This window comes from Eucyclogobius newberryi, unplaced genomic scaffold (genome assembly GCF_026437365.1).
Source record: "Eucyclogobius newberryi isolate DKJ021-1_F unplaced genomic scaffold, fEucNew1.0.hap1 SCAF_5, whole genome shotgun sequence".
NCBI lineage: Eukaryota > Metazoa > Chordata > Actinopteri > Gobiiformes > Gobiidae > Eucyclogobius > Eucyclogobius newberryi.
This window is the reverse complement of record NW_027316167.1, coordinates 40,851,176-40,868,978: the sequence shown is the minus strand read 5'-3', so window position 1 is coordinate 40,868,978 and position 17,803 is coordinate 40,851,176. Positions and strand designations below refer to the sequence as shown.

The following is a 17,803-nucleotide window of genomic DNA, read 5'->3' as shown; positions in this document are numbered from 1 at the left end:
GGGTTGTTTGGGGCAGTGGGGTGCGTGACACCGTCCTGGGCCGGGAATGCACTGGCCCTGTGGGGGGAGATCAAGGGACAAAGGCGGGCAGAGGGGATCCACCCATTCAGCCTCACTGGGCCAGAGAGCAGCATTATTGGGACTCCACAGGCCAGCACGGACCCAAAGACACCAGCCCATAACTCAACTGTGCATGTGACGCCTTTGACTGCCCCATGAGGAGGTGCAGGTCTTCACACCAGAGACCAGAGCAGAGTGAGCACAACAGACTCTTCAGGCTTTGAACTACGGCTGTCGCGCTTAAACTGTTTCCCTTGTGCTAACTTTGTGCACCTCAGCACCACCGTTTGCAGTATTTGCGGTGGGGCCCATAATAATATATGCAAATTGAGGTTGTACTTGAATAATGGCAACATAAAATAACAGCAGGCATAAGTGACGTGTGCTGTGTACAGACAATATTATGCAAAAAAGTATTATTTGTTACTCAAACATACGTCCTGGCTTCAGCTCATTCTCAGGTTCAGTTTCACTTTTGTTTTCCACATTTATGGCACTTTTACTACACGTTTATGGATGAGGATGAGGATGAGGATGAGGAATACAGTGTTGATTGAGTCCAACGTGGACAACAGTCTGAGACGTGGAGTCACACACGGCACAGACGTGTTCTCGGGTGGACACAAGGGCAGTTCTGGACCTTCAGTTCTTCTCTTTCTGTAAGTGATACTCTGTGCGGGTCTGTGCAGAGTGCTCAGTCCGTGCAGAGTGCTCAGTCCGTGCAGAGTGCTCAGTCCGTGCAGAGTGCTCAGTCCGTGCAGAGTGCTCAGTCCGTGCAGAGTGCTCAGTCCGTGCAGAGTGCTCAGTCCGTGCGCCGTTACGTCTGAGCTGTGTATTGACTCATTGGCGAGATTCATTTGAAGCCAAACTCACATCTGCTCAAGACTCGCGTTGAGTCTGAGGCAGAACATTGACATTTTTCTTGAAAGCTTCTTTAGCGCCACATTAGCTCCACATCTTGTTGCTCGTCTTCCTGGGGTCCACTGGGCATCAAATCAGAACATATTACAGTGATCCCTCACTATATCGCGGTTGACTTTTCTCGCTGCTTCATGGATTTTCATCATGCATTGTGTTCTGCATTCTGATTTGCTAAACAGTTTCTCCGTGTCTTCTCTACCTGTGTCAATAACGTTATGGATTCATATGGACACGTACGTAAAACCACTTGCCAAATTGAAGTTTGCGAGGCCGGTGAGAACGGCGTGTGAGCTTCAATGTTTTATGGAGCATTTCATTCTATAATAACTGTAAAAAAATAAAGGTTTCTACTTCGCGGATTTCGACTCCCGCGGGTTCTTCTTGGAACGTCACCCCCGTGATAAACGAGGGTTCACTGTATACACAATCACATTGGCCTTTTTACCATTTGCATCAAGAAAAAAGCTCATTGCAACTTAATATTCAAAACCGTCATACATTTGTGTTTCAAAGAATATCCGTTACTTTGTGCCTTATACTCACAGAGTCCAAGCTGCTGAGGATCTAAACAATCCTAATTTCACGCTGCAAAATCCAGTCAAATAAAGCCTACGGGCCGAAGAGGGAAGATAAATAATGACAGTAACAATTGAAACCAGAAAATGTTCCTTGTGCATGTGGAAGTTTATGCACAGATTTGTCAGAAACAAACAGCTAAATTTAGTCTCTTTGTTGCCTCTACACTTGTTTCACCTTCACTGTTGCCAGGGCACGACCACACGGACAGTCATTGCAGCACTTTCCACACACACACAATAATGTGAACGCATATGTACACTTCCAATGCAAATGTGTCAAAAACATTTGAAAGTCGCCCGACTAAAGCGCGACACGCCTCTTTAAGTAGCTTTCACACCTGCCTAATTGGATATCCCGGCTGGAGTGTTTTTGGCACTTCTGCAGTAGACGCACAGTATTTTGGGAAGCCGTCCTGCTCTGGTATGTGGCTGTCTGAGTGGATTCTCCGAGCAGGTGTCCTGAAAGCTGAATGCCATTGCTTATGCACTCAGCACTAATTTAGAGCACTCCAACTAAATCAAGTATGAAAGCAGGAGCGGCGTTTGTGCGTCATGTCGGAGCACTCGTTTGTGTGAAAAGGTTAGCCGCAGACTGGGTGTCCTTCTCCGCACAGACGCATAAAGGCGCCGTGACTTTAGCGACTCTCCTTCACGAGGAACAGTGAGCTTTGATGAGCTGGGTAATGAAAGTGGGAAATGGAGAGGCCACGCACGCACAGTTTAGTCATTTCTCTCATCATGGCATTTGTAAAGTCATTCACTAAAGGTCAAAAGAGTCTAATGCGCCGGGCTGTCTTTTCAGTTTCTAAAGTTTAACACTGACCATTTTAACTTCAATGCCCTGCGACTGTGAGCAGGCTTTTTCCAAAAATGAAATGTCATCTGAGAAAAGGGAAAGTGCTATAATGTACTGCATTGCAAGAAATTAAATTCATATATTAACAATTAAAACGGTCACTGAAGACATTTGGAATTGTGCAGTGAAGTGTGAAACTATAAAAACATGTTTTATATTGGAGCTTTGTTTCTTCTCTGGACACTCGGCTCCACTGAACCTCGACAAACACATCCGTGAAGTGAAAAGCACTTCAGATGATTTCCTCCTGAAGCTCAAAGACAGAAGCCCCAGGGTTCTGAATACAAAATACTAAACATATTTGAGCGGTAGTATAGATCATGACCATTCTACAAAAAACTGTTCAAAAAGGTTCCATTTTGTTCCATTTATAACTTCGTTCTCAGTATTTGGTACTTGTTCAGTGAGTATCTAGTTTTGATACTAGTACCTGTGCTCTGAGAAATGACCACCACTGCAGTTTCCACATAACCATCTACTATTTGACGAGTACGCTTGAGTTCTTTCACTGTGCCTGGTTTTTTGGTCTTCTGCTTGTACAGCGAACATTTCCACTTTGGTACTTGAACAAATCCAGCGCAGCGAGAACAAAAGGCTAAACGCTAATGAAGTGCTCTGAAACCCAAAGATGTCAGGGCATCTGGGAGAGGGAGACGAGCCCGACTGTGGCTCCTCGTCCCCGCTCTGAGATGGGACACCTCATTAGGAGCGTGTCTGCAGCAGCTGGCCCTCACTCGGGCTCCATTACGGGGCCCGCCGTGCCAAACCTCTGCCCCTCCGCCCTCCCCCCCAGGCTAAAGTGCTCTCCCGGGCCTTGTGTGACATCTGTGTGCTGGGCGTCTGTGATGGAATGCTGGAGCTCTGCAGGTGCTCCCAGTTGGCAGTCGGCCATTTTACAGCCACTACCGCTGTGGGGCCGCTGACCTGAGAGGGGTCCGAGGAGGCGACGAGGAAGCAACACGGGGAAGGGGATGCGGCCCAAGGCATTTTCAGAGCCATAATGTGCCCGCAAAAGCAATCATGCAGGAAAGAGTCAAACCAATGGTGCCGTGAAGCCATCGAGTGAATCTATCCGTTAGCCTTGCCAGCTAAGCCCTTCGTCCTGGGTGCGGCGGTGGGGAAGCATACGGCAGACATTCATCGATCCCTCTCTAGCCTTTAGCTCAGTTGGACACTCGTATAACCAAAACCTTTACACACTCTAACGTGACTTGTAAATGTGGTCAGTAGTTGGTGCCAGCTCAAACCCTCTGGATTTTATCATTTTCTTGTTTTGAAAGTAATTTTTGTGATAGAATAATTAGTATCTGGACTCTAAACAGACCAACTCAAACATACCAGCTGCTTTCAGGACGCAAAGAGCAGCAAATGCACCAAAATGACAAGATACGTCTAATTATTAGTGTATAATTTCTCCGTCATGTCTGTAGCAGCATCAGGAGGTCCTCAAACTGCTTTACTAAACATCTCCTGCACAGACATTTATGCAATCTAAATTAATCGATTAATCAAAAGAGTAATAGCTGTGATCATTAAAAAATAATGATAATAAAGCTCATCTTTCTAAAACTGTTCCGGTAAATGGTTGTCTTTGTGATTTTTAACTATCCATACTTGCACAAATGAGTAGTTTGGATGCTAGTTTCTGTATTGATTAGTATCTGACTTCTGATACTTTTAAAACCCCAAACGCTTTCTCAAACACACAAACTGTGACTGTTTTCAGAGTGATTTGCAGGATCTTGTTTTTATGTGAACTCAGAAAACTGGTAATTTTCCCAAAAGTAAAAGAGACTGAGCCACAAATAATTCAAGTGACCAAAATAACATTAAAATGCTGTGGCACATCGTTTCAGTCGTCACGTGAACAACTCCGGGCTCATAGCAGCGATTTCACAGTTTTCACCGGCCTGTTCGACCTGGTTTAGCTTCACATGAGCTCAGAGAACGCGGCTCCAATAACATAAGGAGCTGTTGCACTGACTGGGGGCCCCGCCAAAGGAGTTGCACAGCACAAAGGAGGCTCTATCCCCGCGCAGGACAAACAAGCTCGGCTCTAACAGCAGAAACACAGGTTAGCATGGTCCTGTTCCACACCGTCGCCATGGCAGCAGGTCAATAAAAGAAAATTGAGGAGGAACTGGGGCTTGCCGCGGTGCAGAGGCGACTCGTGCTGAGGCACAGAAAAACTTATGGTTGGAAATCACATTCTAGAAGTATTTCTCAAGTACATAACTAAATGCTCGACTTTAAAAGGAGACATAATACACAAACCAACATTAATTTGCTGTTCGTCATCATTAGTTTTCTCAAAGTTGTATTTGGATTGAGTCATGTACGTTTGAGTATCAGTTCTGCAGTTTTGAACAGGAAGTCAATGTTTCGATTACTAATCCATTTTAGATCAATATAGAAGTTTACAATGGATAAAATGTAAAATGATTCTCTACTTATGTTCAATATGAGGTTCCTGGGTAAAAAAGCACAATGTCTCCTTTAAGTGTTTGATTGTGCCATTTGTTTATTGCAGTTCTTTTTCTTTTTACACTTTGGTTAAAAACTCTTTACATGAATGTGTCAAAATGTGTTAGTCCTGCACTCAAAGACACAACATTATGAAGCAGGATTCCAACCCCCAACCTTCTCTACAAACTACACCTCTGTAAAAGTAGAACAATGCAGGGCACATACTGGAGTAGAACCTTTGTCTGCTGTATTTGTATCTCACAAATGAGGCTTAAGGATGTCGACTTGTCCCTCCGACGTGCACGATGAAAAGCCTGAATGATCCATGCGCAGCTCCAGTCTGAACCACCAGGAGCTGTGGCATCTCGTGCATGACGGCGTTCCATGGAAAAGTACTGGCAGAGGCCTGAAAACGACACCTTCTCCTCCACCAGCGCAAACACACTACGCCTACTATGGGGGAAAATGCTGTGGTTTTCCAAGAAATTTTAATTCCCAAACCAGAAAATCCAGCTCCGGCGGCTGGAGCGAAAAAATGTGAAGAAAACCTGGCGAGTCCAAAACAAGTCTGCGTTGGCACCGAGCATGAAAGCACCAGCTCATTAACTAGCAGCACAAGCAGTGAAAAGGAAACATGTGGAGCGGCTTCTTCAGGTGTTCCTCGGGCTGACGGGAAACGCAGAGGATTGAAAACATCTGCTTTTGTTTGGGCCAGCGCATGAGCTTAACCTCATTTTACCATCTTATTTACAGAGCTAGAGTCACAACGAGAGCATGTCCCCTCACGGGAAGTAGGTGGGACTTTTAGTGTTGCATGTTCTCTCAGTCTGGGTGGGACAAACGGGACAAAACACAGGATTGTGTCCACGAAAACGAGACAAGGCCAGATTATGAGAAGATTATTTAACAAATTCACAACTTTGGCTTCACGAAATGTAATAATTTTGTTTGTCATTAACTGCGTTTCCACCACATTATCTTTAATGCACGTTTGGAAGTATCTGGAGAAGCTGGAGGTGGAAACGCCTTGTTTTGTGCACATCAAAGTTAAAGCGGATTATGAGGGGAGGAAATGCTCTTAGACTAGTGCTGCACAGTAAACTTAACCTTCAGTTTATTCAGTCACATCACATCATCACATCAAACACAGATATACAGGTTGAGTAACCAAAACAGGCAGAAGCAAAAAGCTTTCAGTAACGATTTTATGATCATAAACCACTTTTAATTAGTACAGATAATTGCCCAATTTCATCTTCAAATGTCCAAACTCTGCCTCCAACATCACGCTTTTACTGACAGAGGATTGATTGGAATTCTCTTGATTTTTAAGCATATAGTTAGATTAATTAGGCATGACTGAATTTCAATCTTAATTCAAATCTGATTAATTGCCCAGAACCTACTTAACCTCCAGCTTGGTTCTCCAAACAATGGACCGAGCTCATGATTCAATACAGTATTAAAGTCAAGTCTACAAACCCCGGTGAATACATTTGGAAACACATTTCGATTTCGACGCCCTCCTCGGGGCGCGCCAAGTCGCCAACACACAACAACGTCCATCGCCCGGAGAACGTTGGAAGTATCAGTTCAAAGTTGTTGATAAAGCAGCTGTTCTCCAGATGGGTGGCCGAGTCCACACCAAACACCCACAGCAACACTAACAAAACCTCTCCAACACTGCCAAGGGCCACAAGCCGGGCCACAAGACGCTGGCAGGGAGGGCTGGCAGGGAGGGCTGGCAGGGCGCGCTGGGGAGACGACGGTGGTACACAATCGCCTCTTTATACCCCCCATACCCCCGGCACATCAACAGCTCCTTTCACAAACTCCAAAAGACTCTTGTAAAATGAAGCCAAGCCGACGTATCAGGAGCCCACACATCCCAGGTCAAGGGCGCAGAGGACCCAACTGGACCTACAAAGCTGCCCAATCGTCTCGCTTTATTGGCTCGTTTCATTTTCTTATTCAAAAACAGTATATGCCATTGAAAAGGCACATTTGTGTTAGTGTTAGTTATTGCAATAAGATAATCTAGAACACAAATTAGTTCTGGTCCGATAACTTGCACCTTCTGAGGTGATGTCACATGTTAATACTTTGACTACATAGACACAGTGGCTCACTAATGGACCCGGTCATCTGAATGTAAAAGAGCGGCTCTGTCTCCACTGAGATGAAAAGTCCTGATTTGAATCAACAGTTTTCCCCATTGCCAGGCCACGCCACGCCCCTTAACGACACGTTGCCGACAGTATCAAACTACAGGCATTGTTTGTGTGTCTGACCTGGAGAGAACAACTTTGGACAAACTTCCATTGGCAACAAATTGAAATCCAGCAAGACAATAATGAATCCGGTGTAATTATGACTGAATCAGGACTCGGGCAGAGCCGTCATAGGCTGAGGAATGAGCCAGGCCTCCAGCTGAAGATGGTCCTGATCATTCATCTCATGTTGGATGTCCTCCAAAAGCTCAGGCCGAACACATGCCCGCTCAGCAGGTACAGCGCGCTCACACGTAGGGCTAATCACTCTTCAGCAAACTACACCAGGATCTTCATTAACACCACATAAACCACCTCCTGAACAACAACGCTTCACTGAAGGAGAGGCTTTATGTCATCAGAGTTTAACACTTTTGAACACCTTCACGTTGGAATATCAAGCACTGTAACTGAAATATTGTTTGGGGAAAATCCTCCTTAAAAAGGAATTATGGAGGATTTTTTGGCGCCAAATCTGAGTCTCATTTCCTGGTGGCGTGGACAGCCGAGTAGTTCATTCACATGTCAATCATAGGATGCACCTCCTGCTCACCTGCAGAGCCTCGTTCACCTGCAGAGCCTCGTTCACCTGCAGAGCCTCGTTCACCTGCAGAGCCTCGTTCACCTGCAGAGCCTCGTTCACCTGCAGAATCGTGCAGCTCGTCCCCATAAGCAGCACGTTTCCCTGTGTCTAAGCGCATGGATCTATCATAACATAGTTCCCTCAGTGTACGGGACAAAATGAAGACAGAAAGACAGTTCGAGCTCAGAAGAGACGGAAATCTATGTAGACGAGAGATGATGCGATCCGCCCCAAATTTCCTTTTGGACTCTTAGTCTGCTGCCCTCTGCTGGCAACAGTAGGGGAGTGAAGATTTCAAAATACCAAATTAGCAGCATGGCTATAAACAACAGATGAAATGGTCTGAAACATATGTGGCAACTTTGAAACTAGGTGGAGCACGAGGAAGCATCAGAGTTGAGACGATATGGACAGCTCGCTGCTCAATCACTCCTGTTCAAACTTCTGCCAAGTTTTTCTTTTTTCTTGCCAGTGTTTTTGTACATGAAAGAACACGGGGCAGAGCCGTGAGGAGCCATCAGGAGCTGACGTCTTCCAGCAGCACAGCAGGGACAGTTTCTGAACCCTGGAGAAGTTCAGCTTAAAAGACAAGCAGACATGAATGAGCCATGACTCGCAACAAAGCACAGAAACACTGCTGCACGTCGCCATTGTACACACACTACACGGCTAATGTACTATACTAGACATACAGCCTGTGCTTTCAGACGCCTCCTGAAGATCTTAGGTAAAGACTTTTCCATTTACAAACTTACTCTCTGGACTCTTTACTGCTGGTCTTTAATGGCCTCAGTGATGGATAAACATACGTGCGTCGTGTGAAACTCATGCAGCTCAACTTAACTCTGGCTCTAGAGCGTGTGGGTTTCTGAGCTGGACAAAAACACTTAATGGAGGGAAAGCCAAAGCATAAGTATGTCACGAAATTTGCTGCTCAATTTAAAAGGGTCCGTAACCATGTTTTTTTCATGTTATAAAGAAAAACCTGGTTTGTCTAAGTTTAAGTCTCGTCCAAGTGCAGTGGGCGCGGTCTTTCTGTAGCATCACAGTGCAAGAGCAGCACAGATCGCACGGTGTGCAATGCGGCGGTGCCAGCAGGGGGCGCTCTGACGCTGCAGATCCTTTTTGATGGACTGAATATTCACCAGACCAGGTCAAACTTCTGTGCTCACGCATTGTTTGAAGGAAAATCAAGATAAATAAAAAGTCCCAAATCCCAAACGGAGAGGACATAGTGCTTTGTTTACCAGTACTTCCTGTAACAGCACCGCTCCTGCCCGGAGCCCCCCGCTCCCCGCGCCTGCCCGGACCCCCGCTCCGGACCAGAACCCGCTCCGGACCAGAACCCGCTCCGGATCAGAACCCGCTCCGGACCAGAACCCACTACGGCCCAGCGGTGTGTGTCATCCGAGCCCGGCGTTTGTCCCGCCCCAAGTGTTCTCTCCATTACACTGATGCCAAGACAAAGACGGTCTATGTTATGTTCATGGTAAACCAGCTTTATTCCCATTATAGCAACATTTGTACATTAAAATAGGGAACAGCCTTTTATAGACAACACGTTAGCATTGTTGCTTTGTGCAGAGGATTGTGGTAAAAGCAGAGCCCGGTAGTGCACCCCCGACCCTGCACGTCACCGGCATGAAGCCACTCTCCTAAGATAACAAATACAGCTCCTGCATAATTACCATCTGCCAGAACCTGCCTATTTGAGGATAATATTTCTACTTCTTAAAACCGTCTTCTCCCCGTTGCCCTGTGCTGCATGTGCCACTGATGACGAGCCCAAAGCCACAGTACGAACAGCGTCAGGCAGGAAAAAACTCTGCTCTCAAATGAAAAGCGGGGGGAATATTGCTTAATGGAAAAGATGGAAATGTCATAGTGCTCTAAGAAATGCTTTCAAGGCCGCTGGATTTGTGCTCACAGCGGAGGAGAGGAACCAGTCCTTTCTCTCAGGAGAGGTCTGAAAAACAGATTCTTTTTCTCATTTTGGAACATGATACAAGGAGGTGGAGACAGACTTTCGACCTGGAACATTTTGGATTTTCTGTTGTGTTCAGAACTAGTCAGTAAATGTTTGTTATAAAAGCACATTCCTTTGGTTGATTTCACAGCATGCAATTGGACAGAAACGTTTGAGACAAATAAAGCTAAATTAGATGTGCTAATAGGGTGATATTGGTGTGGCTGAATTGTGGGAAGTTCCTTCTTACCAAACATTTTCACATTTGAGGTTTTGTACAACAGGAAGAGAAACCAATATTGTGCAGGGAAGAAAACGCAAATGACTTGAAGAAATCTGGGACATTTCAACTGGTCAAAATGTCATTTTCATAGAAAAAAACTTTAGACTAAAGAAGTGTCTTTTGACGTCTCATATTTGGACGACCATGACAGTGATTTATGACAGTGAAGTTCTGATGCTTTGGTTCCACTTAATATGCTCACGTCTTTTACACTTTAAGTCATTAAAGTTTACTTTGCTCAGGGGGCTGCCACTTTACTTTCAAAGCATTTTAGCAATAAATATTAATATTGCCGTAGAGCCGCAGTCAAATGATCATTCCAGTGAACTGTCCCGTCTCGTCTCACAATTCTCCAAACTCAGGATTGATTTTGATACAATTGTACTGAAAGAGCTTGTTTTATACAAAAGAATATTATTTTCCACACAAATGAAGTGTCTTTAATGTTAACATCGTGGTCTTTTCACTCTGATATAGATCCAGACCAGACTCAGCTCCAGATGTGTCCTCTTCATGTCTTTTTACAGAGTATTGATACTGGTTCACATGAGTGTGATCTGGGGATCGATTCTTTCAGAAATCTTACAAGAGTCAGTATTCTGCTAAACTAAAAAGATCAAGTTTGACGACATTTGGGAACATGGGAACTTTCCCGTGATGAACGCCGTTTTAGAATTGGTTTATCGTCATTGGTAAATAATCATTTGAATAAACATGATTTATGGTCAGTTGTGGCCCTCCAGCCGCAGACACAGGATGACCAGATGATTGGGGTGAGGTTTGGTCTTCAAGTGCAATCGGCCAATGGACAGTGACAGCTGTTGATTGCCGTGTCCCACCACCAGAAGCTGCACGGGCAGATGTCAAAGCCAAAGCATTCACCAGATATTGATCCGGTGGTGCTGTCGATTACGAGCGTTAAACCCCTGTCAGACCACCAAACAAACCCCCCACCACCCCCACCGCTTTCACGCCCTTCAGTCCAGCAATTCTAATGATCACTTTCATTTGACCCCCACAAATCCTGGACAAACGGACTGTCCCGCTGCAGACGACACAGTGGACAAAAGACACATGGAGCTTCTCACAGGTCAAGGGGTTGCAGACCAAATGCATGATGGAACTTTGATTATTTTACTTTTAGGTAGAGTTTGCGCTTTAATCGTAATGTCTCAGCCTTAAAGCTCGAGCAGAGGCAGGATTTGTTCTGCCTCTTGCCTCAAAAATATGCAGTAAGCTTTATTTTAACACTGCATTTAATCTTTTGTGATGAAACAGAGTCAAGTTAAATTACAACATTTGGGGAAAATAATTACAAAAATACAGGCAGAGTTTAACAGCCATTTTTCCATTTTTTTACACTAAACAATCGGTACTGACCGTGGAAATATCCATGTTGGTCAATCTCGAGGCCAATAGCCTGCAAGGGTAATAAGAAATCTAAAAAGGAGAAACATAGCAAAACTACTCTCTGAAATCCAGTCTGCGAGTATGTTGTGGAGGCTGTAGGAGCAGGTGGTCTTCCCTGTAGGAAACACCCACATCCTCCACCACGGTGACAGGCACGTGTCAAAACGCCGCTATTTCCAGTTGAAGACGGCTGTAAAAATACTCACGCAAATGGTTCAACTTTTGTATAGTTGATATATACGTTTCCAGGAGCATCATTATTTGAAAGTAGAACTGCTAAACTAAAGATTGCACACCAGCCGTGGGCTCCAACAGTTTCTACACTTTTGCCACTTCAGTAAGAATTAAACCAAAGCTCGTCTTAGCCATAGAAAAGAAAACCAGTGTTATCTGTACAAGCTCAGATGGTCTGGAGGAGTCGAGACGCTTGTAGAATGTTTACACGTTTGGGGCTTATTTGCATTGTCCCCTGGGAGACAATCAGCGGCTGGTTCCCTCCTGCAGGATTAACCAGATAAGACGGGGCCTAATGGACAGTCCAGTCCCACAGACCAGGAGCTGAAACAAGCCGCACTAAAGAGTAAAGACCGATCCAAATGGATTTGGGGGTTTGATACTGATATAAAAGGAGGTTATATATAACTGCAGATATATTTAGTCATGTAAAATAAATACTTTACAGGCAGCTGATTATAAAGTGTGTCAGGTTCTATTCATTCTAAATTGGGTTTATTAGGGTGATACTTCTTGTCATTCGACCCGTTAACAGTGAATGTGCGGCTCAGTGCGAGCTGCTGCCTGGTCGAGCGAGGATGGGTCAGGAGGACGGGTCAGGAGGACCACTCAGAATGCCCAGGACAAGAAGACAAGTCTCTAACCTGTTTTACAAAGGTCTGAAATCACATTTACCTGCACAGCTTAATACTGGCTGAAAATATGCCACGTTTTTGAATATATAATGCTTAAGTGTTGTTATTTATGTTGGTTTAATTTAGCTTTAAAACAGTTATATTTGAAAGTATTATCACTGGAAACTGATTTATACATTCACGTGATCAGGAGTTATAATTAAACCAGACTTTGACCTGCTCCTGTTACTTTCACGTCTTTCTGCGTCTCAGAGTCGGTCACTTCCTGTTCCTCTCTCTGGGCCGTTTGCGTTCACAGTTCAGAGGAATCGCACCAGAGTTTGATTCAATCGGAGCAGAGTTCACTTCTTTGGTCTGGACTGGACGTTCTGAACCAGGCAAACCAATGGTTCAAATCAAAAGGCGTATTGTGAATAAACTCATAATCTATTGACGTGAAGTCATGAGCCTAAAGGTGCGGTGAGCCTAATTAATGCATGCCTATTGACTTTACTTTGAGAAAACTTTAGAAATTTGCCAATAACCCAACCTTGATACTGAGCAGCCAAAACTTAAACCTGCATTTAAAAATCAATGTACAAAATTAAATCAGACTAAAATAAAAACCTTTATTTTCACGTCACAAGGCCAAGTTACAAGTCAGACCTGGGAAGAGGCAAGCTTCCAAAAGGACGCATGTTTTTCAATGCAATAAAAACACCCACAATTAAATAAAGCCTTTAACGTGAGTATTTATTGGCTGAGATGTTGTGTTGTCGGCCTTTTAGCTCCGCACTTCTTACAAAAACACTGAATGTTTCCGTTCTCTTCCAGAGCAGCACACAAATGCTGCAGAAACTCTCCTTCCCAGGAACCGGGAGAAATGTGGTTCAAATAAGCAGATATTTCTGGAGCGAGGCGCCCCATGATTAGTAACCTGACCCGCTGCTTGTGTGTGGGTCGCAGTCCAATTCTCTGGAACCAATCAAAGCTCCCACAGGAACTTCAGGTCCCCCCTAATCTGCTGCTTTATGACTTTCAGACAGTGAGGCCCTGCCCCCATCGCACTCTTTTGTACTGGGCAAAAAGCAAAAGAGGGGCGGCTCCTTCTGTTCTGCCTTTCTCTGGACTCCAGCTCACACAGGTTAGAAGCCGTTTCACTTGTAATCTGAAACTTACACATCTGAACCAAACAGTCGGGACGTCACCAGTTCACACTTCACACATGCACACGCTGCATCCACATGTCACTCAAATCAAGACTCAAACCACGTCAAACGCACGATACAAACCAGTCTAAACTCAAACAATAAATGCAATGCAATGTCTTAAAAACAAATCAAATCTTGAATCTTTAGTCAACCATGTTTCATGCCCTGAGACCAAAACTGTTTCACCAGCAATATAAGGACATCACATATTCTGCATATTTACTCAGCAAATATTCCTTCACTGACAGAGGATTAGCTGAGGACTGTAAAATGTGATTGATGGCACCGCCGCGACATTACAACCACCAGTCAAATGTTGACAGACCAGCTGCAGCGACGGGGACGAGCGTTTCCATCCACTTCTTTTGGAGCGCGTGGAGAGACTTTTGATCGGGCCCCGTCCTCGCACAGTGAAGCCTTGGAAACCAGAACAATGGGTTTGGTCACAGGGTCGGCGAGCACGTGACAGAACGCCAGGCCCATTGGTGATGGAGAGAAGTGGGCTCGGCTTCACCCTCGGGCCTTCACCCTCGGGCCCCGCGCCGCAGGTCGCTGATAAGAGCCAGTGCAGGAGATAAAGACCTGCCTCTGTCACGATGGGCACCGTGATAAAGTCCCGGCCTGAGCTGGTGGTCAGGCCTGAGCTGGTGGTCAGGCCTTGAATGTGGAGGGCTGGGATCATACGAGACGGTCAAGTTTGGTACGAGCCCAGAAAATACTCTGCTTTTTCTCTCTTAACTTTGAGGTATCATGACCCCAAATGTCCCCATTGTTTGGATGAATAAAGGCAGATCTTATCTTTTTATTCACACATGTTATTATTGAATTGAATCCACTTGCGTCCATAGATTTAGACATAGAGACTCAAGCTCAGGTCTTAAAGTAGCACCTACACATCGCACAAAAGGATTGTTAATATCACATTTTCCGCCTGATTATTTACAACTCCAAAGAATGTGGCAATATTTATCAATGTGTCAAATCCAGCCGCCCAAATACTTCATAATCTTACAAAAAAGACAAAAAAGATTTTGGTTGATATGAAATCAAAATAAAGTTATCCTGAAATGCCACGTTTTATATGAAAATGAGCTCGACACAAAGCACTTTAGATCTGAATATTCACTCACACAGGGGCAGGGCGTGTTAAGTGTCGTGCACAAGGACACAGGGGCAGGGCGTGTTAAGTGTCGTGCACAAGGACACAGGGGCAGGGCGTGTTAAGTGTCGTGCACAAGGACACAGGGGCAGGGCGTGTTAAGTGTCGTGCACAAGGACACAGGGGCAGGGCGTGTTAAGTGTCTTGCACAAGGACACAGGGGCAGGGCGTGTTAAGTGTCGTGCACAAGGACACAGGGGCAGGGCGTGTTAAGTGTCTTGCACAAGGACACAGGGGCAGGGCGTGTTAAGTGTCTTGCACAAGGACACAGGGGCAGGGCGTGTTAAGTGTCTTGCACAAGGACACAGGGGCAGGGCGTGTTAAGTGTCTTGCACAAGGACACAGGGGCAGGGCGTGTTAAGTGTCTTGCACAAGGACACAGGGGCAGGGCGTGTTAAGTGTCTTGCACAAGGACACAGGGGCAGGGCGTGTTAAGTGTCGTGCACAAGGACACAAGGACACAGGGGCAGGGCGTGTTAAGTGTCGTGCACAAGGACACAGGGGCAGGGCGTGTTAAGTGTCTTGCACAAGGACACAGGGGCAGGGCGTGTTAAGTGTCGTGCACAAGGACACAGGGGCAGGGCGTGTTAAGTGTCTTGCACAAGGACACAGGGGCAGGGCGTGTTAAGTGTCGTGCACAAGGACACAGGGGCAGGGCGTGTTAAGTGTCTTGCACAAGGACACAGGGGCAGGGCGTGTTAAGTGTCTTGCACAAGGACACAGGGGCAGGGCGTGTTAAGTGTCGTGCACAAGGACACAGGGGCAGGGCGTGTTAAGTGTCTTGCACAAGGACACAGGGGCAGGGCGTGTTAAGTGTCGTGCACAAGGACACAGGGGCAGGGCGTGTTAAGTGTCGTGCACAAGGACACAGGGGCAGGGCGTGTTAAGTGTCGTGCACAAGGACACAGGGGCAGGGCGTGTTAAGTGTTGTGCACAAGGACACAGGGGCAGGGCGTGTTAAGTGTCGTGCACAAGGACACAGGGGCAGGGCGTGTTAAGTGTCTTGCACAAGGACACAGGGGCAGAATGCATGTTAGAGCAGGGTTTAAACTACAAACCTTCATAGATTCTGATGTTCTTTATTTTCTCCTTAGTAAATATAGTGTTTCAAGAGTAAATGGCTGGATTAGCACATTCTTTTATTTATCCAGGTCTTATTTGATTTTTTAAACTTTACTGTTACTATTAACAACAAATTCCAATGTTTGCCCATTTTGTTCAGCTGCAACTGCAATAAACCTTTTTCTGATTCTGATCTTAGGTTTGATTTCACGTCTCTCACATTTGAGACAGAATGGAGCGCTCTCATTGGCTGGAGGAGCGTCGTGCATTCCACTGCGGCTCCTGCTCCCAAACAATTAGCCGAGCTAAACAATCTGCTTGTGTTTACCCATCACCAGAACCAGTATTGACGCTCAGGTAATGGGGGAGTCTGCAGTCTGATGATAACCGCTTCAAACACACGAGCATGTGCAGGCTCCAATATCCTCCGCCACTGAACATGGCAACAACAAAGAGTTACGCTCAAGTATTTCCCAAATGTGCTTCCATGATGTTATTTTGCTGTTCCTTAGGCTAGAAGAGAGAGGATAAATCAGTGTTCACTTAAACATGCATTCACCAGACAGAACGTCCCCGTCTGACGCTGGGATCGGCCCGGTTTAGCTTTTGGACCGTCCCTGAGGTGCTTGGGCTGAACGTGCAGAGGAAACATCTGCAGAAGGTTTTGTGGTTCCCCCAGATCTGCTCTGTTCACAAACCTGGAGCTGCGATCAGCGCACGGGCCACAGGAGATGTGGTGAAGCACATGCAAATCCAACCAATGGTTAAATAGCAAAGGCTTCCTCTGGATCCAGAAACACAGCAGCAGCAGAAGAAGAAGCAGCAGAAGGAGCAGAAGAAGCAGCAGAAGAAGAAGAAGAAGCAGAGAGACTCATCTCAGACCTGGAGCTCTTGACACTTGTTTCATCCAGTCTGTGGGCTCCTCTCTCCCCACAGACTGAGCCTCACAAAAACATTCGGTTTCAAATGTCCCAGATTTGTGACGTTAAATGAGGACGAGCTCTTAAAGTTCATCAATTACAACTCGTTCTGAGCATTTCTGCCATCTAAGTGCGTGCATCACAAAAACACGGGGCTAGCTTGTGTTTATTTTCTCATGGTGAGTCATTCTGTTGCCGGCAGATGGAGTGCGAACGTGGTGAGCGATGTGCGTTAAATATATATCACTGTGTGTATTCTTGTCCAGTTCAAACAGTTGAAATGCTCGAAAACAGCGAAACGTGAAGAACAAACGTGTTCCATCTTCAAGAGACAAAAGTGTCAAAGTGTGAAGCCCAAGAACAAGTCAAACAATGCGCAATATGTCCAGCTTTGGTCGAACAAGTTTGAAAGTTGCGCAAAGGCAACAAACAAACAAACAAACAAACAAACAAACAGCGCCACGAACCAGCGCCGAGCTCCATTTTCAGACGCAAGAGCCAGGAGCCAGGGGCCAGGGGCCCGAGCCGCGGCCCCGGTCACGAACACACGGAACACACGGAACACGAGCCCTTCCTCGGGCCTTACCTCTGTCGCCATGCCGCCGGGCCCCCGCGCTCTCCGGGAGCAGGACGGTGAGCCAGAGGAGCCACAGCCAGAGGAGCAACCGCGCGCCCCGCTCGGCCATCACTTTTCACACAGGAATCTTTGCAGCAGCTTCAGGAAAATCCAGGAGAAGCTGCTAAAATATAGAAATCCGTAAAATCCCCGCACAGCGCCTCCCGTGACCGCGCCACCGGGAAAAGGGAAAAAGTTCACGCTCCCAGGATCCGCCGTAAACGGGCACTTTGGGGCCCGACCGGGGGCGACATGCGGAGCCGCCGCGGCTCGCGCTCTTCACCGACTCTTGGCTCAAACTTGCGCGGAGAAAATACTCAGATCAATCCCATTGGCGCTGACGAGAAGGTCGCGCGTTCGTGGGCGATTCCTCCTCCTCCTCCTCCGCCGCCGCCGCCGCCGCCGCCGCTCCGGTGGTGGTACGTGTCCCGCTCGTGGATCACGGCCGAGCTGAGAAAAAGCAGCTCCTGAGGCGGGCAGAGGGTGAAATGTGCGCCGTGACCAGGCTCCGTGCTGCCGCCGCCGCCGCTGCTGCTGCTGCTGATCACGGCCCCGGGACGTGGAGAGAGAGCGGCCCGCGTGAGAGGCCTGGAA

General features: G+C 46.4%; 1 protein-coding gene across 7 annotated transcripts in view; it reads right to left on the bottom strand.

Annotated features, from left to right (window-relative positions):
* neo1a (neogenin 1a) overlaps nt 1-17,373 on the bottom strand; it is a 280,070-nt gene extending 262,697 nt beyond the window's left edge. For 5 of the 7 annotated variants that reach the window (XM_072465814.1, XM_072465812.1, XM_072465809.1 and 2 more), the window contains exon 1: nt 17,180-17,372. In XM_072465814.1, the coding sequence (XP_072321915.1) occupies nt 17,180-17,279 (100 nt within the window). In that variant the 5' untranslated portion in view covers nt 17,280-17,372. Of the gene's footprint in view, nt 1-17,179 lie in introns of all 7 variants that reach the window. The other 2 variants (XM_072465808.1, XM_072465811.1) reach the window with 1 other exon arrangement.
* Nucleotides 17,374-17,803: the final 430 nt, after the last annotated feature.